Source organism: Leptidea sinapis, chromosome 12 (assembly GCF_905404315.1).
Source record: "Leptidea sinapis chromosome 12, ilLepSina1.1, whole genome shotgun sequence".
NCBI lineage: Eukaryota > Metazoa > Arthropoda > Insecta > Lepidoptera > Pieridae > Leptidea > Leptidea sinapis.
This window is the reverse complement of record NC_066276.1, coordinates 13,273,959-13,299,770: the sequence shown is the minus strand read 5'-3', so window position 1 is coordinate 13,299,770 and position 25,812 is coordinate 13,273,959. Positions and strand designations below refer to the sequence as shown.

Genomic DNA, 25,812 nt, shown 5'->3' with positions numbered 1-25,812 from the left:
GTAGTGTAGTACAACCCTACAGTTTTTCTTACGATTAGTTTTCTCTCTCTTCGTCTATAGTAATTATAGGGTATTAATTATCTTATTACTAGAAGTTGTAAATTAAATCCGTTAAAATAGAGGGTAAATAACGATAGCAGTTTCATAAAATAAATAAAAAAAAGTAGTCCTACTACAACCTGTCACATTGACGTGACTTATCGTTCTCATACTTCCGGGTTTTAATAAATTGAGAGTCAACGAAGTCAACTCACTAAGAAAAAAAGCGATTCACTCGATTTCATAAAACTGCAGTCATTGATAGATTTACAGATGACGGCTATAATATTGTTAAAAACGGAGATAGCCGACATCCACTACGATATAAGCAAATGTTCGCTTAAACTCAAACTTAGCCGGATTATACTTCGTCGCCAATCGCCATACAGTAATTACTACTATTTCAAACTTATGTCAAATGACAAATCTTCTCGAGTCTTGAAAATCCCATAATTTTGAGCGGGGTCGCAATAATTGCACTTGAGACGAGATGTTAATGCCTGTTTTAACCAACAAGGTCACTTTCTCAGAATACCGCTTAGCTAAGGGCTCCCTAAAAATTATCCCTAGCATAAAATAGTTTCTACCATTATAGACCTAAGAAAAGGTCCCCTTTGTAGTGAGGTTATTGTATGTGAAAGTGAAGGTAACTTTTGATAACTGTTTTGGAAAAATGCGTTCCTTATAAATGTGGTTTGAAAATTTGTAACAAATATCCGGTAAATAATATCTTTAAAGATTCCACACTTATTCTATACCTTGAATTTCTTCTAAACTTTATTAAAATCTTTGATATTATAAGTGGCTTTTAGTGAAATAAAATAAAATAGCCTTTATTATTGTTACTTACTTAATTTTTCTTATAAATAAAACTTAAACTAACTTAACTAGTAATTTGTCACTTAACTGCTATCTTTTTAAAATCGTCCTCCCACCTTCTAGCTGTCTTCCTTTCCTTCGTTTCCCGTCTCTTGGATACCATTATGTACAAAAACCGTTGCGGTTTTTGTACATTTTTTTTGTACAGTCTCTTCCCGCAGATTGTGTTCAGTCCATTTCCACTTTCGCTTTTGACACATCTTGTGTGCGTTTTGTTTGACTCTTAATGTTCTCTAACTTTACTTTGCCTCGTCTCCTAACTCCAATTACGCTATTTTTTATCGTTTATCTTCAATGAATGTAAATTCCTATATGGCGGGATATTATGTTAGACTTATTTTGTTACGTCAACTTTTTCGTTCTTTACACATTTTTATTCAATTCCAGATGCGCGATGTAAGAGAGGGTAATATTGTGTTTACAATAACGCTTACTGACTATTGAACGATATAGGAAGGACTTCTATTATCGCTAAATGGGCGTGACCGCTCACCACACATACACCATATAATATAGAATAAATATATTTAGATACTTATGGTTACAAGTTGGGTTTGTGTCTCGAAAACCTCGCCTCGATAAATTGATTTCAATTAGATTTGACACAAACTTAAATACTTGAACGAGCGCTACTTGTGGTGGCAGGATGATCCTGGCACCGGAAAGCTTCGACTCTGCTTCACATTCTTAGAACTTATTATATTTTTTTATAATCGCATAAAAATGCTCGCAAAATACCTTTATTAGTTTACGGTGTATGTGGATGATGCAGCTACTGTACTCAATTACTTTTGTATTAATTTACATTTACTTTTTTGACTTATTCGTGTAAGGCATTGAGTATTTGATGTTTGAGTATTTTCGTTGCATCACTTTACATAATAAATTGTTATTGAAATGATTTGTAAAACGATGAAAATGTATATGTTGATTTAAAAGAGTGGCAATGAGTTTCTTGCCATTTCGTCTCATTAGCTCAACCCTTTTCGAAGTGTCGGTAAATTCAATAATTATGTTATGTATTTGTTGCTACTTTGTTGTATAGAAATTAATGAAATAATGTCGTATGAATATTATTTTATTAATCATATTCTTCGGAGAGAATTATATCATACTCGTATTCCTGTAATATATTGTGATTAAATCGTATAATGTACAGACACACAAGCTTCATCAACAACCAGCGCGAGCGCTCATTCGACCTAATTCGTTGTAACTTTGATGATTCCTAAACACAAACACAGATCAGTTTAATATTAAACTGTTATTATAATTAGATCGCTCGGTTGACACGTACGCCATACAAACTGACTTATTCTCTGGACTCCGCAAATACACTCGACATATTTTATATAATACTAGTGTATCCGACAGACGTTGGCCTGTCACACACTTCTTCAATTTGAACAATCGGTCCAGCCGTTAGGAGTTCACTCACATACACATGAGCAAGAGAATTGTATTATATAGACGGAATTGAGAATCTAAACCAATCTCAAATTCACTGGAACACACAAAAAAATCATCAAAATCGGTCCAGCCGTTTAGGAGGTAGTTCAATTGTGAATCTAAACCCTTCTCAAATCCACCTGATGACACACAGAAAGTTTCATTAAAATCGGTCCAGCCGTTTAGGAGGAATTCAGTTACAACAGACGCATAAAAGAAATATATTTTGTAAGAAATAAATTCAGTGTTGTTTGTTTCCAGTGAACTCTTAAACCAATGAACGGATTTTATTGGGGACTAGTTCATGGAGTGCAGTTTAGTCCAACTTGAGAGATTTTATTTCGAATTGGGACCCATAATTATTTTTATTTCCAACTAGCTGCCCCGACAGACGTTGTTCTGTATATAATAAATAAAATAATGTTTTTATATGAATTTGTCAATAATGTTCGAATTGTTCGAATTTATAATAGTCTTCCGAAAGTTGATCGAACTATAAACATTTTTAATGATAAGCTCTCTGCTTTTCGGTATAAACTTCGGAAATTAATGTGTTGCTAGACAGGAATATAATTTGCAGCTCAACAAAAATTATTCATTTAATGTAATATTTAAGTTCTGCCGTATTTAAGTAAAATAAGTTTTGTTCATTTTTATTTATAATTGTATTGTATCTTATTATGTTCTTATGTTGTTAAAATTCAATAATTATGTATGTTTTACTTACATGTGGTCGTTGCCTGTAAGTGCAATAACACTTAGACTTAGACTTATCTAGAATTATAGTTAATGTAATTAGTTAGTGATTATTGTGTTGGCGATGCTAATAAATAAATAAATAATATATCATAGCATCAAAAGTTACTTTGTAAAATAGATATGGACCCTTCTAGCGTAATGAAATTGTTTTACAGCAGAACTGTCAAACCGTGCGTCAATAAATTCTCTCATAGAAATTATGTATGGAAACATCAAAGGAAAAACAAATTTGTTGTTTTTATTTAATTTAGCAGCATTTTTCCATTTATTCACCTTTTAAACCTTCTCTGGACTTTCACAAATAATTTAAGACCAAAACTAGCCAAATCGGTCCAGCCGTTCTCTAGTTTTAGCGAGGCTAACGAACAGCAATTAATTTTTATATAATAAAATATAGATATTTGTTTTGTATGGACATATTTTCTATGAGAGAATTTATTGACGCACGGTTTGACAGTTCTGCTGTGAAACAATTTCATTATAACAACAGGGAGTATTTTTTACGAAATAATTGATGATGTTATTAAACATGATTGTCAAATTCATAAAAAAACAATATCTTATTTATTATATACAACAACGTCTGTCGGGTCAGCTAGTAAAAAGTAAAATCGTTCAAAATAAAAACACGTTGACTGAAATAAGCCAGTGATCGCATTTGGCGAGTGATTAAGGAGCATTATCGCTCGCGCATCAATTTGGCATTTTTAAAGAATTTTGTATTCTTAATCACGTTGACATTCAAATGACTTGTTTTTGACATTCCAAAGTTCAGAAACGCTTTGTGCTTTAACGTCACAAACACGACACCGCATAATGGCGAGCGGTTTGTTTTTATTATTCAATGGCGCCTCATACCTCGTAAATCAACTGACAAAATTTTACAAGCAAACTCTCATCACAATTCTATATCTTTTATTATTAACGATTCTTTAGGACTGAGGTTTTAAATAGCGCGTATGACCCTCTTCTGCAGCACAAAGTTGGTATTAATATCGGCTGCATTGCCCCATAACAAAATATCATAGGACGTAATACTACGAAAATAACTAAAGTAAACTAGTCGCACCGTATCTATGTCAGTTAACTGTCAATTTTTTTTATATTATGTGTATATTATTATGTAAAAGCTATCTAGCTAAGTCTCATCTTGTGTAAAATCCGTTTTGTCTAGATTTCATAACAAGCAGAGCTCGTTATCCCTAAATATTATAGGGCATTTATCTTGTTCTTGAAACAAAACAAATTACACACTATATCGCCTGATACAATGTTAATTACTACATTTGACCGCAATACATAACGGGAACGAAGGTGAATGTGTTTCATCCCGTCTTCATATACCAAGGACTGTTCACGTCATTTGTCTCCGTGTCGGTAACGTAACGCACCACAGTAATAACAGTGAAGACACTTTAGGCTGAGAGTGTACTATAAAACAAACTGCCCGATTTTTTATATATTATTTTGTATGAAACACAATTACAACATATTCAAAGATATTTACTTCTATGAATAATGGCTCCACACTAGCACATTAAATTTAAAAATCTGCTTAAGTTTTAATTTGAATTTGTTGATGATGAGGACAAGTATAGACCTCCCCAAAACTTAAGTTAGATCTTACCATGGATATCAGAATGCAACACTGCTCTTTATTTAAGAAAAGTAGTTATTAAGACTTAGAAGAAAGTATATATTATAATATATATCATGCTTGTTATAATAAAATAATTTCTTTATTAGAATTTTGATGAAAATTTGACTTCCGCGGAGTTTGCTTACCGGTAATACATGTTCACATGAAACTGATGAATTACGATGACACCCGAATTTGAAATTGATTCGATTATGTTAAATACATGGTGGCTCACTATATTTACATGCTTTAATATGTATTCTTGTGATATATACGATTATTTATAGATCAAAACATTACCTGCCAACCACCATCTATTAGCGATACTGCTGGATTGCGATAACATGAATCAATGATGCGAAACCAATAAAGAAAAGAAATTAACCAAAGTTGTCATATAAAATATACATTTCTTTGATTTCCTGTGATTCGTAGTCGAAAACAATTTTTTAATGACAGTAAGTGACGAGACGAGCAGGACGTTCAGCTTATAGTAATTAATACGCCATAACATTACAGTGCCGCTCAGGATTCTTGAGAAACCGAGAAATTCTTAAAGACCTTGAGACATAAGATGATAAGTCTTATTTGCCCAGTAACTTCACTAGCTACGGCGCCCTTCAGACTGAAACACAATAATGCTAACACATTACTGCTTCACGGTAGAAATAGGCGCCGTTGTTGTAGGCATAATCTAGCCGGCATCCTGTACAAAGGAGCCTCCCACTGGTAAATTTTTTACCATTTGTTATTTTTTTTGTGAATGTAACTCCTGTGATCTAACCTCACTTCTGTGATTAATTACAAATCAAATAAATTTTGACCATTTCGTAAAATACTCGGCTCAAATATCCTTCAATTTCAAGAGAAAAACTGCGCGGTAATATATCGCAATGCAGACTCAGCCTAATTGTAATATACCTAGCTACTATATATAGATAAGAACAATACAATTATAATAGAAGCCATGTTCACTTTACATCTAGTCATTCCAGTTACTAACGAACATGGAAATGTGTCGCAGTATGGCGCGGAGTGATCATAAAGCTAATAATTGTTGATTTAAAATATTGTGAGAACTATCTGCGGCTTAGAGTTTCCATTACCAATTATATGAAGCTTGGATAAATACGCGGGTAATATCACATCCCTATTTTTATGTATGTTAATGCTATAGTTGTGTCTATGAATGTATAGGTTCTTTAATATTTGTTAATTAAAAGAAGATGCACAATATACAAACTAAAAACTCTCGCAACCAAAACAAAAAAATGCTGTCTTTCTTTGCGATCTAAATGTTTATTTATCAACAATTATGGAGTTGGTGTCTAGGCTTATCACTATTTTTTTTATGAAAAGGGACGAGACGAGCAGGACGTTCAGCTGATGGTAATTGATACGCCCTGCTTGCTGCATACGTCACTGAGCGGCACTGAGTTGTAATATTCAGTGCCGCTCAGTGACACTACAATGGCGCACGTCACCTTGAGACATTAGATGTTAAGTCTAATTTGGCCAGGAATTTCACTAGCTAAGGTACACACATGTTTACACATTACTGTTTCACGTCAAAAATAGGCCCCGTTGTAGTACTCATAATCTAGCCGGCATTCTGTACAACCTAATTATTTTTTTTATCTTTTTTTATTGACAACATCAGCTGTTGTGTTTCCGAATAAATTTATTTTTATTAAAACTAGATTTATAATATTATGTGCTTTCATAAGCATTGTCCTTCTTCCTCATGAACGAAATAAAATATTTAAAAAAAAATATTTTCTAACATCCGTAATTTTATTTAATTTGTTTAGATGTTATTATGAATTGTAAGTAATCAGTGTCAATATATTTGTTTAATTATTGTTTTTTATGATAGTTGCGGAGCCGAATTAGAGGACGTGTCCTTAAAATCTTCACATCAGATTTAATTTAAAAAAAAATTAAAAAAATATATTTTATTAATGTTCGGAGAAGGACTGTGTCCCTCCTGTACGATGTTTCGATTTTGGTGTGTCTAAACGTTAGCGGCACCGTCAAAAAGTGCGTAACGTCTCATAAACCGGCACGCTCTTGAGATATTATTATTAATGAATACTTAGAGGTAAAAAATATTTGAATGTCTGCCCCTCTGTCGTTCATTGCTATGTCTTATTACTAGGTGCTAATAATTATGTGATAATTATTTAGTACTACAATTTTATTGAGTAACTAAGTCGCATGTAACGCAATTTAATTAAATAAATAAATTAATATCACTTGTGTTACATTAGAGTGTTGGTGTCAGTGATGACTTACCATTAGCTGGTACGTTATCCCGCTTGTTGGAAGAGAAGAAACTTTTTTATGTTTTAATACTATGTACGTATAAAGATTCTACAACATCTAGGCGTGGGTATGACTTAAAACTATTCTCGAAGGTCATGGAAAACGTAAGCAGGAAACGCATATCCGAGTACGTTGTTTGAAATTACAACACCAATAGCCGGTAATAACTCTGCCGGACTATTTTCGTTGTATCTAGCCGTCAAGCGTCAACGCGGCTCTTGGCATTTTCTATTGCCGATTCGCTAAAATTTGTTCTCGACCAGCTTTTTCATAATCCTAGCTAATATTAAAAAAGTGACTGCGAGTTTGTTTGTTTGCTACTCTTTTACGCCTTATCTACTTAACGGATCATCATGACATTTTTCACACGCGTTGTAGGAGTACATAAACGGTATATATACCCTATAGGGAACACTTTAAGCGTTCACGAGGGAGGAATTGAACGGGTACATCCTCACGGGCTGTAGCTAATTGAGTTTACATGGCAACTTAGGTGATATAGCTATTAATAGTAGCGCATATATATAGATATACACGTAAATGCATACTATATCAACTATTATATATAATACATACTATATCAACTGTTATAGATATTTACTATATCAACTCTTTGACTACACCTAAGTTTAAACGAACTTTTTTTGTTGTATATAAATTGAAAAAATGTTTCACCCATAGAAAGCTACATGCTTACCTAAATCTGTAAGTAATTATGATAATATGAATTGTAATTACTTAGGCCCTTGAAAGAAAGCAAGGAGTATATTGGTAAAAAGGTCTGGCCGACGCATGCACTTCGACATCTAGAAACACGAAAATAGTCTCTCGGGGACAACTGGCAAGCGAGCAGCGACCGAGTTAGCGAGCGCAGTTCTCTCGCGGATATCTCCCGAGCCGGTTCTATTTCGAACTGCGATGTCTCGCCGCATCCTCGATCACTCGCTACAATAACGCACGCGGCGGTGAAATGGCTTTGGGCTTTCGCCGCGGAGAACACTTCCGCCTCACAAGGAAACGTGTGCGCTTCATACAATATGCCCCACTTGAACATACCTCCCGCTTCGAAACCCCTCAGTATTAAAGTACCGGATCAGAATAACAATGGAACGCAAAGCACAACTAACGGACTTCTATCGCCAAATTCCAGCGAAACATTGTCGCCACCTATCTTGGAAGCGACGCCCAAAAAACCACCCAAAGCTCCTTTGGGACGACCGATACTGCCAATGAAGAAATCCAAAACGCTACCAATTCATTTCGATGAAAAAGTGCCACCGAAAGTATCGAACGGGTTGACAAATGGGAAGAAGTTATTTGTAACCAAACCGTTGAAAGAAGTTCGTACCCTCACTTTGTTGCATGGTAACGATAATGGTAAAATATTTACAAGTAAATCACCCAGTCCATCACATAACAGAAGAAGCACATTATTGTCTGTTGAAACTGGCTCAATAGCCGAACTGGCAAGAAGACATGGCTCAAATACTCTTACATCGAGATCCCCAAGTCCTGCCTCCTATAGCAGCATAAAGAGTTCTACTAGCAATTACTCAACATGTAGTAGCAATGGCAGCTTTGTGCCCCTATCGCGATCTTACAGCTCAAGTTCCACTCTATGCAACAGAAGCCCAACCCCTCGAAGAATGTATCCACAAAGTTGTGATAGATCAGATAGTGTAGATTTAAAAGAGTTGAGATCTAAAGAGCAAGCTCCCGTAGTGTTTGACGCTAATCTGTCGTTTGTGCTCGGCTGTAGGAAACAACCAGTAAGACAGAGGTTTAAACCTCAGCCAGCGTACTTAGAAGAGGGCACATCATCGAATTATTTAAGCAGTAAAATTGACAACTTTCTGAAAAGAACTGATCATGTTATGGACGAATGGCGACGTCTTGGACACAAAGACGAGAGCGACTTGGAAGTATATTACGATGGCAAGAAAAGGAAGATTGGAAGATCGAAGTCTGCCACAAATATAATGATAAAAGGTTTCACATTGTTCAGCCGAGGCGGGAGCAGGGCAAGTAGCGTCAGCTGCCGATCTTCTAGAGGGGTTTCCGAAGACAGAACTACAGTCTCCGAATTGGACGAGGTCGGTGAATCACTGTATTACAATTTTTACGCACGTATTTAAAAATAACTATTAACGTACGAAAATATAAAGATAATTTGGTAACATAATAAATAATAGTCAAGTGTTTGCTCTGAGCTATTTCACGCATAAGCAGTGGCGCTTGTAATGCCGTCATCTTGAGATTACCGCATCGCTATTACGTTTGCCAAACTTTTTTCATTGTTGACTATCCTCTTACATTACTCGGTTACATATATTTCTTGAGGCGGCTTTGGTTATGCTATGAAATTTTTAAACTGTTTTTTGGAATACAATTGTTTTCCGTTCAGGTTATTTTTTGGGTATCTTAAAGTTTTACATATTATATTTTTATACTTTTATATACTTATAATTCTGACGTGGAGTGAATCTGCATCATTTTCCAAATAATGAGAAACTGTCGGTTGTCCCATGGCAATCGATTATATACATTTTTATGACAGTAAAGTACCGGACGAGCAGGACGTTTAGTTCATGGTAATTATGCGCCCTGCCCATTAGAATGCAGTGCCACTCGGGATTTTTGAAAAACCCAATAATTCTGAGCGGCACTACAATTGTGCTCGTCACCTTGAAACATAAAATGTTAAGTCTCATTTGCCCAGTAATTTCACTGGCTACGGCGCCCTTCAGACCCAAACACAGTAATGCTTACACATTATTGCTTCACGGCAGAAATAGGCGGCGTTGTGGTATCCATAATCTAGCCGGCAATCTGTGCAAGGAACCTCCCACTGGTTGTCAGATGTAAATTTATTATTGCCATCTCATGATAGACTTGAAGATAGTACCTTGGTGTATTCACCACGTATATTTAACATTCAAGAAAATCCTCGCTTAACATCGTAAAGCAACAAAATAAGCACAATTAAGATTTATGTGATTGTATTATGTTTATTTTTAATTTCTTCATAAAATACTGTATATAATAACATTTGTCATCGTGTGTTTGTTTGTGCCTCCACCACGTACTATATCAACGAATACGTCATTTTTCTTCTGACAAATAAATAATCAAAAAGCATCCCATATCGAAAATAAATTAAAAAAAAAAACGCCAAAATTAATGCAAGGCATCATAATACATTCATCGAATTAAGTTACCGCAAATAAATGCGACGGAGATTAATAATATTATCATTAGTGCATATGACATCAAACCTTTATCGAATATTAATTTATGAAAAATGCCAAAAGTAATGTAATGCCAACATTACACATTCATCGAATTTCCTGATCGATACTACTTTATAAAACTGATGATAGTGTCTGTATTTCTGTTATACAACATGGTATTTAAATATTAGTTAAAGGGATTAAGGCATTTAGATTCTCAAAATTGATTCCTTCAAAATTATCTTTGATTTCATTTCTAATATACTAGATCGGAAACAAATGGCGCTCTGAGAGAGAAGAAGCGGCAATATTTTTTTTGCGCTCTTTTTAATAAAATATACAATATTGTACTGGCATTGCTATTGCTATAAAAGAATCATAATCACTTAGATATTCAGCTGTGGAGTAGTTTAAATTGTTTTTCTCATCTTTCTTTTTATCATTATTTTTATTCTACCTCAACACATAACCAAGTTTGGTATCAATTATATGTAATCGCCCAGACGACAAGTTATTTTATACGATGCCTAAAAATCCAATGATGTAAATATTACAACCTTCAATGTTACCAATTACAAAATTGAGCTCAAATATTGGTGAACGATATAATTTTAAAAATTTCTGCCACACTGTATATAACATGTTGTTAAATGATTCTGTACGAGTACCACAAACAGTAAATGCCAGTATAGTTGGCAAACAGCATCGGCTAAATGCAGATTTATCAAGCGATTGTTACCGCGCATCGTAGACGGATCGTTCGGTATTTATAAACGACGCATTAGTATCCATTCATAATTATAACTAATCCATTTAACATGTGTGTAACAATGACAGACTTGTCTAAGAATAACAATATTACATAGTATATACCGTATACACTACTCATAATATACCGTCTTATTAAATTGTTGGTTAGGGAAACTTAAAAGAGCTTGTGACCAGCGCTTAAAGTCACAAAAGTCACAAAGTAGTTTATATTATATACTTACAAGCTGACCCTTTATATTTATTTTCGTCTAAATAAAAAAGTGTGACGATTTTATAAATAAAGAAATTGAAGATTCGGAATCTGTGTTCTTGTTAAGAAAACATGGTGCAACAGAACTGTGTAACGCTTCTGTACAAAATTAACAAAATCGATATTTGTACCATTTAAATCGCGCACAGTATACGAAACAACAATATATGTATTACTACAGAAATGCAGTAGACAACTTTAGGTCAAACCATGATTAAGTGAAACTCTCCATAATTCATATAAATCTCTCTAAATTTTAAGCTCCACAAGTTTACCTTTCAAAATCAAACCCTCTTATAAGGCGTGATTATAAATCATCCCTACCAACAACCACTGCAACAGTATTTAAATATTTCAGTCACGTTGTGTCTGTAACAAATTCACATCTTTCAACACCTTGTATTTACATACAGTTCCGGTAGTGATGTGCCCGTCAATTAATACATAATGGTAAGCACCCGGGTGATGGAGCCGAAGAATTAAAAAGATGAGGGTTTAGATCATTTATACGTCTAGATGACATATGACAGCTGTGAAATCGTCAACAAAAATAGACTTTAGAACTAACCTCTATTTTGAGCAATTAACGCACTCTAACACAAAGTGTCGTACAAATCGCGAGTGCTTGTCACGCACACTAAACTAATATTACTGGGCTGTTTTTATCGTTTTTTTTTATGAAAATAAGGGACGAGACGAGCATGACGTTCAGCTGATGGTAATTGATACCATTACAATGCATTGCCGCTCAGTATTCTTGGAAAACCCAAAAGTTCTGAGCGGCACTACAACTGCGCTTGTCACCCTGAGGCATAAGATGTGAAGTCTCATTTGCCCAGTAATTTCACTAGCTCCGGCGCCCTTCAGACCGAAACACAGTAATCATAGTAACAGACTATCTAAGGATAAAGGTTCTCGCGTAGATAGAGAGACATATCTGGATGACGTGAAAATTCGGCAAACGCATATTCTCAGAGATGAGACCCTGATCAGTTTTTCGCCTCTAAAAATCCCCATATATTTCATCAATCTCGCTAAATCCATTTCTGAATTCTTCTTTCTTCTTCTGAATATGTATTTGTATTTCCAAGACGTTTCACTGTGGTTACTTATAAGATTATCTAATATAGACGTCCTTTCTCTTATTCTAATATAATATCCAACACATCACTGATACAATTCGATCATTATTACCGCACGATTGTATAAACACCTTTTCTTTGCTGTATGTAAATTATCATGCGATATTTAGCTTATCGGTGTTACAAATTAAAATATCTATTCGACTAACACGTTGCTAACAACATTAAAGTTATGTTATATTTAGGTTTTCACTTTATTCAAAGAATTTACAATGGTTTTTTTTTAATCATTTTTACATTTCATTTTATATATGCGAAGATATTAATATTTATACACAGTATTTCTCCTTTTGGTTTACTTAACACAGCATAAATAGTTTTTTTTTTAATTTGTCTCAGTGCTTGAGCTTGTTATTGTAAATAGGAACCAATTTTTTATTGAGGAATTTTTAATTTTTATAAAGGAATGTTGTAATTGGTCCTTTCTGTACAATGTGTAAAAATATATTAGTAATTTTTATTGAACACGTGTCCGAATAGATGTATCCGTGCACATTTTTCTGTTTTTGGACATGTCTAGGGAATGATCATTATACGATTAACAACTTTCTTGTTAGAAGGTTTAAAGGAAGATAAATTGATTTTCAACACAACTTTCTAATTAATTGTAAAGTGCATGTGACAACCCTAGTTGTAGTCATAAACTATATTCGACAGGTATTTCCTTGGCGATCACTGTATTGTTCTGCGTTGACCAAGCCATTGCATAATAAGTGTTGTTGACTGATGTACTACCTAGGCGAATGAAGATGCCAAATGCAGTTTTAATATTATCTGGGCTTTTGTTGCTTGATTTCTTACAATTACTACAATGTCTAGTCTAAACAATTTATTATTTGTTTAAAGTGATAACCCTTACTTCTGGGATTTATAACACAAATTAAATTTGAAAACAAAATTTATGAACGACGCGGGACTCGAACCTGTGACCTCTTGCGTTCCAATCGAGCGTTCTTCCACCGAGCTAACGCTTCGAGGGGCGTATCGTTGGTAAATCTTGAATGTCTTGTCCAACTCTCAGGTTGTGGCTTCATCTATAGAATCTATTTTATCTTACTTATGTCTAACGAACTTTACGACACTCGAACGGCTGGCACAGTGGATGGGCGCTCGCACGGAAAGCGAGATGTCAAGGTTTCGAGTCCCGCATCGTTCTTAAATTTTGTTTTTAAATTTAATTTTGTAATGTTTAGTATGTTTTAAAGCTCTTTACTTTTGTGAGTTTCAGTGTTTTGTCGTTGATTAGCATTCGCTCATTCATAGTTACTATTGACAAGGCTGTACGGTGCGTGCCTTTTTCTCGTTCAGTTTGTTAGGCCTCCAAATCTCAAAAGCATTTTACGAATATAATAATATCGACCTTTTCTTCTAAGAAATTAATATATATAAACTTTATTGGCAAGAAACCCTCGTGTGTGTGAGGTGTGCACCACATCATTAAATTGCTTCATGTTACATTAATCTCTAAACCGGTAGACTGGATATGTGTTTTTTTATTTTATGTTTGAAGTTTGATAATAAAAGCTTATAAAAAGTACTTTGGTAACACGATAACAATAACATGGTGGTTAACTTGGTGTTGTTAATTATATAAACACATAATTTCAACGGTGCTTAAAAGAAATTGAACTGATAATTTTTTTTTTGGTATAAGCCTTTACTTGATTAGATACTTTTTTATTGCACACAATGTCTGTATGTATATAAGCTATGTATTGCACTTTACTTCGCACGTTTAAATAAAATTTGTTAAAAAACATGCTTTCACAGGAAGCCGGTTAGACTATGGGTACCACAACGGCGCCTATTTCTGCCGTGGAGCAGTAATGTGTAAACTGTAAATTATTGTAAACATTACTCTGAACAGCACCGTAGCTAGTGAAATTACTCGGCAAATGAGACTTAACATCTTATGTCTCAAGGTGACGCAATAAGGCCGCTCAGAATTTTTGGGTTTTTCAAGAATCCTGAGGGACACTGCATTGTAATTGCATCAGCTGAACATCCTGCTCGTCTCGTCCCTTATTTTCACTAAAAAAATTAAACATTGTTTGGATTTTTTTGTTTTTATTGTAACTACATAGTTTAGAATGAAAACGTAACACAACGGATACCACTGGATATTTGTTTTGATAAAGAGGAGAGATAATGAGCTTTCCGGTCACCTGATGGCAAATGGTCATCCCTATACACTTGCACCAGAGAATGTATAAAAAGTTAATAGAAAGGTGGAACGATACCAATTAATACGTTATTAATCAAAGCGATGTACTATGAATCTACAGTAAAACCACGGACGAGTACAAAAATAAGGACTCCGTGTCACCTTACATAACAGTGAGGCACCAAAACAATCCGGTAAACGTGTAAATGCATAGCCCCACGCACACACTTACACTAATACAAGCCGATCGACCGCCATTATGAGATTTGCCATCGTCTGTGACAGATCAGTTTGCGTCGCAATAAAATATTTTAAAAATGCCGTCGTACGTTGTGAAAAAGTGTAAAAACAATAATATAAAAGTATTTGTGGATATATGATTATTTAAGGGAGAAAAAATTGTGTAACTGGTATACCCCGTAACCGCACACACACTAGCATAAAAGTGCCTCACTTGCTAATATCACGGCGCGGCGTCCTTTTTTTACTAGTCCGTGAGTAAAACATGTTATGTATCTTCTTTGTACTATTTATTAAAAGGGAACTACTCATTTTCCATTTAAAACCTGCGCTAATTTTAAGTATGACTTTGTTAAATTGCTGCTTAATTAAGGCTATCTGGTCGACCGAGCCTTGTTTGGATTTTTAAGTGTACAAAACTTGAACAAAGAAAAACTTTCCGGATCACCCAATCTCCCGTCTGAGCCATTATAGAACATGGATAAAATACATCTTTAAAAATTGAACACTAGCTAGATCGATTTCGCACCCCCGAAACTACATGTATACTAAATTTCATTAAAATCGTTGGAGCCGTTTCGGAAATTCAGATTATATATATACAAGAATTGCTCGTTTAAAGATAAGAGAGAAGAAAGAAGGAGAGATGAGTTACGGTTAACATTGCTGATCGGGCGAATAGCTAATCGACCTAAATTACATTATTAGAATAATTTAATTTGCTGCTCGAACATGAAGTTGAAGCTTTGTTTATTGCCGGGCAGTTGTCGGAGGTGGGTGGTGAACTGGCTGAGGAGAGGTCAGCGGCTGCCGTGGCGACGGAGCGCGCGGACGCCGAGGCCGCCGAGAGACTCCGCATCGAGCGAGACAACCGGGACCTGCAGTCTAACAACCAGAGACTGCAACAGGTAACACCTGCACCTGAATCAAACATATTTCAGGAGTATTCTTATTGCCTTTGTCAAAGCTTACTTTATTTATTTATACGCTCTAATAGTCCTACTATAATATTATAAATGTGAATGTAAGTTTATTTGTTACGCTTTTACGCCGGAGCTACTGAACCTATTTTAGATGATGGTATTTGGTACAGCGATATACAAGTGCTTGGGAAAGGACATAGGCTACTCCACTAGGCTTTACTCCGGAAAAATCCATGCTTGCCGCGGGATTTGTGAAAAATAGAAATTCACGTCGATAGCTATACCAATAGTAGGTTTAGTTTGCCATAGCAATCTTCTTCGAAATAAGATTCATATGATATGTTGGGAACTGGAGCGAAAACGGGCACTGAAACTGGAATAGGACATGAGATAATCTTCAATTACAAACTTGATTATTATTTTTTAAAACCCTATATCTACGCGGTCGAAGTCGAGGGCATCAGCTAGTTAAGTATATATATCTACCAATCATTGAATCTTCATGATGAGCAAGGACAAAATCTAGATTTATGTCATTAAATTATTAAAATTATGTGCACTAAAACAACTCTAAACTTGGCTTTGATTAACGTTAGAGTTCTAAATAACTTTCGTTAGTTGGCGCATCAATTTAGACGCAGAAATTTGCTCGTACTTTTATGGGAGCCTATTTTGTGTTTGATATTAATAAATATAAACATCTATGTCTTTCTTATCTTCTTTCGCTCCCTCAATTACTGTATTAGTTATTCAATTACCTCGAATATCTTATCATTGTATCTAATCATACAATCATAATTCTAATAGGAGTACAAAATTAAATTTTCGCCTATTTTATCCCACCTTAAGCTATTATAATTTTATTTCCTCATTCATTCATATTCTTCTTGGGACTTTATTACAGTTTTTGTCTTCAGATGTTGCTTATCGGTCTGCATTAGTTTTGAAACGGAGAAGAGGCTTTCTGTATGTAGATATTGGCAAACAATTCTACAAGACAAATAAACAAATATTTGTAGTAAATGTGATCAATTTTTATACATTCACATATTACATTGCGCAGACGCAATGAAAAATGCGACGCTGGGACATATGTTCGTAATATATATTTATACTTACATTTAATTCTTTATTATTATTTCATGAAATAATTTATATTTTTTAAACACAACTCATATATTGCTTGTAGTACCTTACAAACGTATTTGTTATGTATATTACAGCCATTGTAAAATACTCTATTTGATTGAAAACAGCGGCCGTTGAGTTTCTTGTATGTTCTTCTCACGAGGTCAACTTTTTACGAACATATGGTAGATTAAGTAACTTAAAAGAAATATTTGTAGTGACAATTCAGAAGCGCTTAGTTAAAGCCTTTTTGAATAAAGTTTCTTTGACTTTGACTTTTTTATTAAAACTAAATGTGTGTTTTCCTATGAATCGGGCCATTTTGAAAATATTTGGAACCATCACAGAGTTTACGTTACGAACATTTCAGGAAGTAATAATAATAGTGATTTAGAAATTTAAACACGTGAATATGTGATGGTAGTAATAAGAGTATAATTAATACACAATAATATTGAACGAGCTAATTTAAATCAGTTTGTTAAGCCATGACACATTTAGAGAGATGTGTCTTCGTAATCTAGGTTTCTGTAACGTTCCAACGTAAATACCAAAGACGTGGACGATAAATAAATATACATAAATCCAACGTCCGCTGTTGTTCATGAAATATTCGCAAACATACGAAATACTTTCTACAATATTTTGGTTGAGTCAGATTTTTTTGACGCTTGATTAAATTATTTAGGTTTATTAGTTCATATTATATTAGATTTTGTTGGTAGGCCTCCCACAGCATGGACCGACGATCTGGTCAAGATCGCCGGAATACGTATTGGATTGTATTGAGGGCAGCGCAGGGCCGATCGTCGTGGAGATCTTTTGTGGAGGCCTTTGTCCAGCAATGGACATCTTCCAGCTGATGATAATGATGATGCTTATTATAAATTTACATGTACATGAAAAAAAATTACAATGGGAAAGCTACAACAGCTGTTTACTCCAAATGTCACGAGGGGCTGCTGAAAACCAGTTTTGTGCTGGTGTCTTCTGCACTGACCAACAATATACTGAGTCAGCTCCTTTTAGCAGGGAATCACGCGCCGCACAGTTATTTAATATTTTGTTTTTGTTTATATTTTAATAATTTTTGTTACATTTAATTTAATTTTTTATTTCTTTAAGATTTTTACTGTAAATTGAAGGTGTGTGTTTTACTGTTAATAAAGTGTTTCTATTCTATTCTATTCTAATATTAGATTGTTATCACAGGAGCAATGTGATTCGTAAACAATATTTAATCATAAGTAAATGTATAATGAAACTGTAGTAGTTTCAAAATACGTGTAATTAATTATTATTTAAAAACGTGAAATAATGTTATTTTTAAACAATCAAACAAGTTAAAAATTAAGTTATAATTACATGTAGTTAAACATAAAGTATTTTATTTGCAGTAGTGATCTATTTTTAAGATTCATTATCTGAGGAAAGGTTTTATGGCGATTAGTTACGGAAAGAGTCATAGAGCATCACAAATCGATCGATGGTATAGTAACATTTGATAGCTTGATCCCTACATTTATAAAATGCCAGCATTTCACTGACTTTGTAAATACCACTGGACAGACTGTTCCATATGCTTGATATCAAATTTTTGCCTATTTGAAGCGTCTAGAGAACTAATTTTGACGTATAATACAAATGACTGCGAAGGAACATACAATACTCTGAAGTATTTTTGCATTTTGAATTAATTTCGTTCGTTTTCCGTTATATTTATCCTTCAAAAATCAACAATTTTTTTTATTAATAGTTTCCCACCATCTATCGATGTTTACTGAGGTTGTTAGAACTAGTTTTAGTACCGCAGACTCTCTCTACATGGCTAACAGCGCCAAATGGCGAATATCAGGCAGACACAAAAGCACTTTGACAGCCCCCAGTCCAGTGGCATATAGTAGAGGTCAGTGCAGCATTTAGATGAGCTGACAGCCTGCGTGACCAATTTTGATATGTCAATGTGTGCATTAGTTATTGGTTTAATATTCAAAATACTAAAGTGCTAATGCCAAAGGTGGTTTACAACCTGTCAATTAAGAATCGGTTACAGTAATAATAGATTCGCTTACGTGTATATGTGGAGTCATAGAGCATCACAAATTGACGATGACGTAGTATCATTTGATAGCTCAATCACATCGCACTGCACTAACGACACCCTGAGACTTATGCCTGTAATTGGACCGACAAACGCTATTGTTTAGCAGAGATAGTCCAAATGTTTTGAGTTTTCTTTAGTGTTAATTCCGCCATCTTTCATCATGAGGTATCCTCAGGAGATGTTGACTCACCAAACTATGGCACGAGACTGAAGTAATTGAGCTGGAAACCGCTTTTTCATACCCTCGTCCCATGATATGACGCGCTGTGATTTGTTGGCAGTTATGACGTATTGTAAAACACATGACGAACTGTTTAAGGACAAATATTGGCGGATTTACACTAAAGAAAACTCATAACATTTGGATAATAATTATGGACCTCAATAAATTTTTCAGCAGAGATGGCGGCTCTGTTTCAGGTGAACACAGCACATACCGTTACTTCTGTTGCTAATAATACTATCCTATAAACCTACAGGCATCCGAACGTCTGGAGCTCGAACTCCTGCACTGGCGGTCAGCGGAGAATGGCGGACTAGAGCCATCCGATTCGGAGGGCTCGGAGTCAGAGATTGGCGTTAACGGCGAGAAATACAAGCGGCGATTTGAGCGCGCCCACAGAGAGCTACAGCTGGTGCGAACACAGCTTCGGCGGCAGCATGAGGACGACCTGGAACAACTCGTCACTGTCAAGAAACAGCTGGAGAAGAAGGTAAGACTTTAACAAATGAAAATATAATCATTCGTGTATGTCTTGGACTTTTCAGCAAGTAATTCTTCATCTATCATGTACCTAATGCATGTGAAGACAAGGTTTTAAGTTGAATAATGCTTTTTCAAATAAATGCGCAATTGGCGTTTTTCCAGGTATTACGACGACTGCATTCTTACAAAAAAATATGTTTTCGTTGCCAGATCTCACGTCAATGTTTTTATAATAATTTTCAGTATGTTTGTTAGCTATGAGTTATTAATCAAGTTAGTAGTAGTTGGTCAGTCATTCCATAACCCTAATCCAAGCCTTCAACTTCTTGTTGCGCATATGGCACTAGGGCTAAGTAGGGAAAACTTATGTATTCTAGCCAGAACACTAACTGGGCATTGCAGATTAAACAAACACCTCTCAATCTTAGGTCTCAGAGATTGCAGAGCGTGTAGATTCTGTAATAGTGCAGATGAAACCCCCTTACACATTCTCTCTGAATGTGGTCCTTTAATGCGTAAACGTAGCATCTCTTTTAGAAGTCAGGTGGCTATAGCATGCTAATTTTGACAGATAAGTCGTGAGTGTTAATCAGTTCCCAGTTAGTAGGACAGTATTTACTAAACGAATAATCTGGCTTTTTGTTCCGTTGCGATCTTTCTTTTTGATAGTAAAGAACCTTCAGATTTGTATGGCCCCCCATATAAATCTTATACGTCCGCTGATTTCTTTGAACTGGTTTTCGTTCCCCATATCAATTTCTTAACTCAAGTGTAATACATTTTCAATAATGATTTGGTTGACTTTGAAGTCTTTGAGGTATCTTTAGCAACTTGTGGAAATAATTCGTATTTAGGTTTAACTGTTTGCATATAAATAGTCTGGACTGTCATAAAAAAGGACGACGTCATCGGCGATTCGAAGGCTACTTAACCTCGCTCCAGGTTCCCACGGTTTTTCCAGATTATTGAAGTGAAACATCTTTAGGCGCATGAGGGTAATTATTTTACGGTTGAAATGCAATAATAATAATATTAGCGTCACGAAGATGTGCAGCGTTTTTTTCGAAGAGGAGGGAGAGAACGATTGAGACCGATCAAGAGAGAGTGAGAAAGAGCGAACACATAGCCATGGAGCGAGAGTAGGGAGAGTAGGGAGCAAGCTAGTTAGAAAGAGCAAGAGAGAGAGAGTAAGATAGAACGAACGTCGCAATACACACAGTGCCATGGAGCGAAAGGTGGGAGAGAGCTAGTGAGAGAGATTGAGATCTAATAATTTCTAATATGGACAAAAAACATTGGGTTTAGACAACAGATTAGGATAATTAATATAAACGAGATTTAAAAATAAGTTTACCAAAGAAGTTTCACTTCTGATATGAGTACTTTGTAGGCACGCCATTTTTTAAATTGAATTTATTGTATATTTATTGCATCAGATAGAGTGAGGCATATTAATCGAACGTTAATTAGTTCCTCCGAGAAAAAATTATTATGGAATGACTACTTAACGACTATTTACAACTTTCTATTTTATATTTGCAAATTAAAACACCACTCAGGGTCATACCCGCTTTCCATTATCTACATTTTAATGTAGTTTTTCTGCTGTCACGTGTGATAAAATATTACAAGTAGGTACGTGTTGACACGTGAAAAACTGTACATTAAATTGTATATAGTAATAAGTAGTAAATATCGTAGTATTTATTAGTTAAAATAAGTATTTAGCAGCAGTGTATTTACTTTAAATACTTGATGTTAAATGATGTGTCCTGTACGAGGTTTTTATTATAGAATGGGGTCGTCGGTACGTATTTGTGTGTTTGTATTATCTCGAACCAAATTATCTCCGATCCTTGATCGCCTCTGATGCTGATAGCGTCATCGTTCTGTGAGCTATATCTCAGATTTTATCACACCGCGTACTTTTATATAGTTTTGGTCGCTCTCAATTAATTTACGTGTTCTGTTGTAATGCTTTACGTGACAGAAGAGGTCGGTGTACTTTTAATATTATGATACGTTTTTGTGTTCGTGTATTTCGCTGTGTGTTTAGAGATTAGGCGATTGGTCGCCTTGGAATAGGAAATCACTCGGATACGGCATAACCGTACAGGAAACGTACCTTAAGAGTACGAATAACACAGTTTACTCAAAATATATTAGGTACAGATATGGAAATACAATTAAAATTACTTTCGTGTGTGTTTGTGCGCCTGTGACTTAGCTTAGATCATCGAAAGTGGTATAAAACGCAATTGATATCAAGAATGCTTTAAAATAATAAATAGCAATTCCTGCCGCCGAATTTCACCTTCGCACGACACGCCACATATTAGGATATCATCCCCACCATCTGGATGCGTGGCGGTCCTCCAAAGGGCGGTTTTCAAGGAACTTTCTTCCACGTACTACAAAGCTGTGGAATGAGATTCCTTGTGCAGTGTTTCCGGGAAAATACGACATGGGTACCTTAAAAAAAAGCGTGTACAAATTCCTTAAAGGCCGGAAACGCTCCCGTGATTCCTCTGGTGTTGCAAGAGAGTGTGGGCGGCGGTGATCACTTAGCACCAGGTGACCGGTATTCTTGATTGTCTTCTCTTTCCATGAAATATAAAAAATAAAGAATAAATAAATAAACATAAGGATACAGGATAAACGCGTTGCACTATTTTGCGTTGCACAGTCGGCTAAATATTATTTTTGTATCATTTAAAATAATCCTTATTAATAATTAAATTATTTCCTTTACATTTCTTTATTAAATGAAGTCGGTATCGGATAAAAAGAGGCTTGTGAGTCTTGCTGCATTTTTACTCAGCATATACTTTTCGTTATATACTCTGTGTCGCTGGCGAGTTACCAAATTGCTAGATTGACGGTTGATCGGTGGCTTAGCGGATTAACTGTGCCATAACTGCCATAATTTATGTCTTGTTCTCAGTGTTGGCCCGTTAGATAATCGGGGCTTGAGTGGTCTTGTTTGAATGTCACTTAATATGTCAGGTGTAGTCACTTATATCTAGATACTGCCCCGCTATTTTCCAACTCGGAAATTCACCTTTGTCAAATTAAAACTTCCTAACTAAATATAGATTTTCTGCTGTGTTATTAATAAACGCAGTGTAAAGTTACTCCAAGTTTAAAACTTTGTGTCTTTTTCGTACCTTTGTCACTACAGAATTACATGACAGGGAGAAGTAGTTTGAAACTTGGAGTACCTTTACACTCCGTTTATTATTATTATAATTTAATAATATTTATTTTAATTTTTCACCATGAATTTCTTTCTTTTATAAAAATAAGGGACGAGACAAGCAGGATGTTCAGCTGATGGTAATTGATACACCCTGCCCATTACAATGCAGTGCCGATCAGGATTCTCGAAAAACCTGAGCAGCACTACAATTGCGCTCGTCGCCTAGAGACATAAGATGTTAAGTCTCATGTGTCGTTAGTAGGTAGTTCTTAATTTTGTTTTCAAATTTGCCCTCATTTTGCACACCATTGCTGCACAAGTCCCCCGTTATACGGCGCGCAATGTAATGTATGTTATTATATTTGACAGTTCTCCCGCAAGGAAATAAATAGATCTTATAATATTTCTTATTAGTTTTGTTTTACATTTATATGCCTCTTATATAGGTATAATATGTTTATAAGCATAATACTTAACTACGTAATATTTTTCTTCACACCCATTCTCTGTTAATATTTGTACATATTGACTGCGACCAACAATAACGGTTACTGTATAAAGGAGGATGGGGAGAATGCATATATTTTGGTACCCACTGAAAGAAATGGCGTACATCACGGAAACTTTTTAAAAATTGTAGGATGTAAGAATAGTAAGAAAAAAGCAAATCGTAAGTAAGTCTAAAAAAGTGGGAGAAAAAAGAAAAGATATACCTAAAAGTAAAATATAACCTAAAATTATTATTAATCAATATCTATTGTTCAATTAATAATTTGTATCTTATGTCTATGCCTAATTACTGTCTGTTAAAAGATAATGTAATATATATTAGGAAAGTTCGCCAGCAGCTAATAATTGAGGATTCACAATTCATGCTTTTTTCAGGCAGGTATCCCATCTCATAAAGATACTTACCTACTGATTTTAGTATAAAAAATTAATAATAATCTTATTGAATCTTTATTTGAATAATGGCTGAATTACTGATTTGAGTAGGTGTAGATGGTTTGATGGTGTCGGAACATCCATATAAATAATGACAATGACTGTCATGTCAAAAAATGTAGATGTCAATTGCGCAAAACGTTCCGTTAGTGCAAGATGACTTATTTTTAATAAATTATAATAATTTATTTCTTTTGACTCCCATATCGTAGCGCCTCAATAATTTTTGTATAAACATCGTATAAACTTAAGTTTATAATTAATATAAACTTGTACTGTACGATGCTTCCTTACTTTTAAAATTATGTGGGTCCATTCTCGCCATCCTCCTTTATAGTATTTTTTTCTATTTTGCATAATAAACATAATGTATTTGATAATAAAACTACAACAAAAAAAACATTGGTGTTGTGACACGCTATTTTAACGCTCACTTTGGCACGTTACATTGGTCATTACTTAGGTGGAATTGTTTCTTTAATGTCGGCAGTACACTATTATGCTTGTGAAAGCATGAAAATGAAAATGTAGCCATTTCCCGAGTGTTGACCCGAGGTTCTATTGCAAATGTTTACATAGAATTAAATCAAATATAAAAAACATTTCGAAAATTAATACAGTATGAATAGTAATTATTGTTTTGAGTAAAAAGACGTTATTCTGTACTTATTAAATAAAATACTGATTTTTATTAAATTGTCAATAATATTTTATAACATCTTGATGTTTTCTTGTATTAAGTTTTCTTGTAAGAAGTAATTCTTGAATTATTTCGTAAAATTTGCCCCCGTTGTTATATTAAAATTTTTTACAGCAGAACTGTCAAAACGTGCGTCAATAAATTCTCTTATAGAAAATATATCCATTCAAAACAAATATTGGAAATAAAAATAATTATGGGTCCCAATTCGAAATAAAAACTATCCTATCTCTCAAGTTGGACCAAATTGCACTCCATGAAGTAATCCCCATTAAAATCCTTTCATTAGTTTAGGGTTCACTGGAAACAAACACACTGGACACTGGATTTATATATATTAAGATTCAGAAGAATGAAATTGTATCAACCACCAGTTATTGTGAGGCTAGATTGTTAAAATAGTGACGACTTCTTCTGCCGTGAAGCAGTAGTGTGTTTGAAAGAGAACTGTATGAATCTCCAGTTGCAAGATAATGTAAATTAAAAGCCAGCCTCGTTTGAGGTGAAACTGGCGGACGAATATTTGTTTCCCTTTTGGCTACTGACGGTCCAATTATGTCCAGAAAATGTTTGAAATCACTTTTCGACACTCTCGTAAAATTATTTAATGATCCATCTGTCATTCTGAAGTCGCTCATCATATATTCGCATGAGATAGTTACGCATCCACCATAATTTTTTTCATTTTTTTTTATTATAAATTACATACTATAGATATAGAGAACACAACAACACTACTTACTTTGGCAACATTTTAACGCATCCTGTCGTGTGGAGTGTAGACAACATATCTATATATCGATGTAAACAATGCTTCCAGCAACATTCTCGCCAATCATCAACAGTGTTGATCAACTGTTGCTAAACAAATGTTTACCATGAATACTTGGGGATATACCTGCGCTATTGAGCCTTAATAATATAATATGATTCTTCTCTTTAGAATGTCTCATCACTATTACGAGTGCAATTATTGCGATGCTATTCATAATTTTGGGTTCAATTAAAAATCGTGCGCGGCCCCGCATTGCAACAGACTCAGCGTATCACATACTTAACGTGTATCTCGTCAGTTTGTCATAATGAAAATCAATTTATTTTATTTCTAGGAAAACCTACTATTTATAATATATTGGTCTTGTTAGACAATGTACTGTAATTTTTTTAATATTGCACTCAATTCCAAACTTAACCTAAAATTACCTAAAATTGTATGTTGT

General features: G+C 34.6%; 1 protein-coding gene across 14 annotated transcripts in view; it reads left to right on the top strand.

Moving 5' to 3' along the window:
* LOC126967070 (unconventional myosin-XVIIIa) overlaps positions 1-25,812 on the top strand; it is a 194,019-nt gene that overhangs the window by 146,392 nt on the left and 21,815 nt on the right. For 13 of the 14 annotated variants that reach the window (XM_050811430.1, XM_050811433.1, XM_050811443.1 and 10 more), the window contains 2 exons: positions 15,652-15,795; positions 19,522-19,755. In XM_050811430.1, coding sequence (XP_050667387.1) covers positions 15,652-15,795; positions 19,522-19,755 — 378 coding nt within the window. Of the gene's footprint in view, positions 1-7,919; positions 9,184-15,651; positions 15,796-19,521; positions 19,756-25,812 lie in introns of those variants that run through there. The other variant, XM_050811432.1, reaches the window with a different exon arrangement.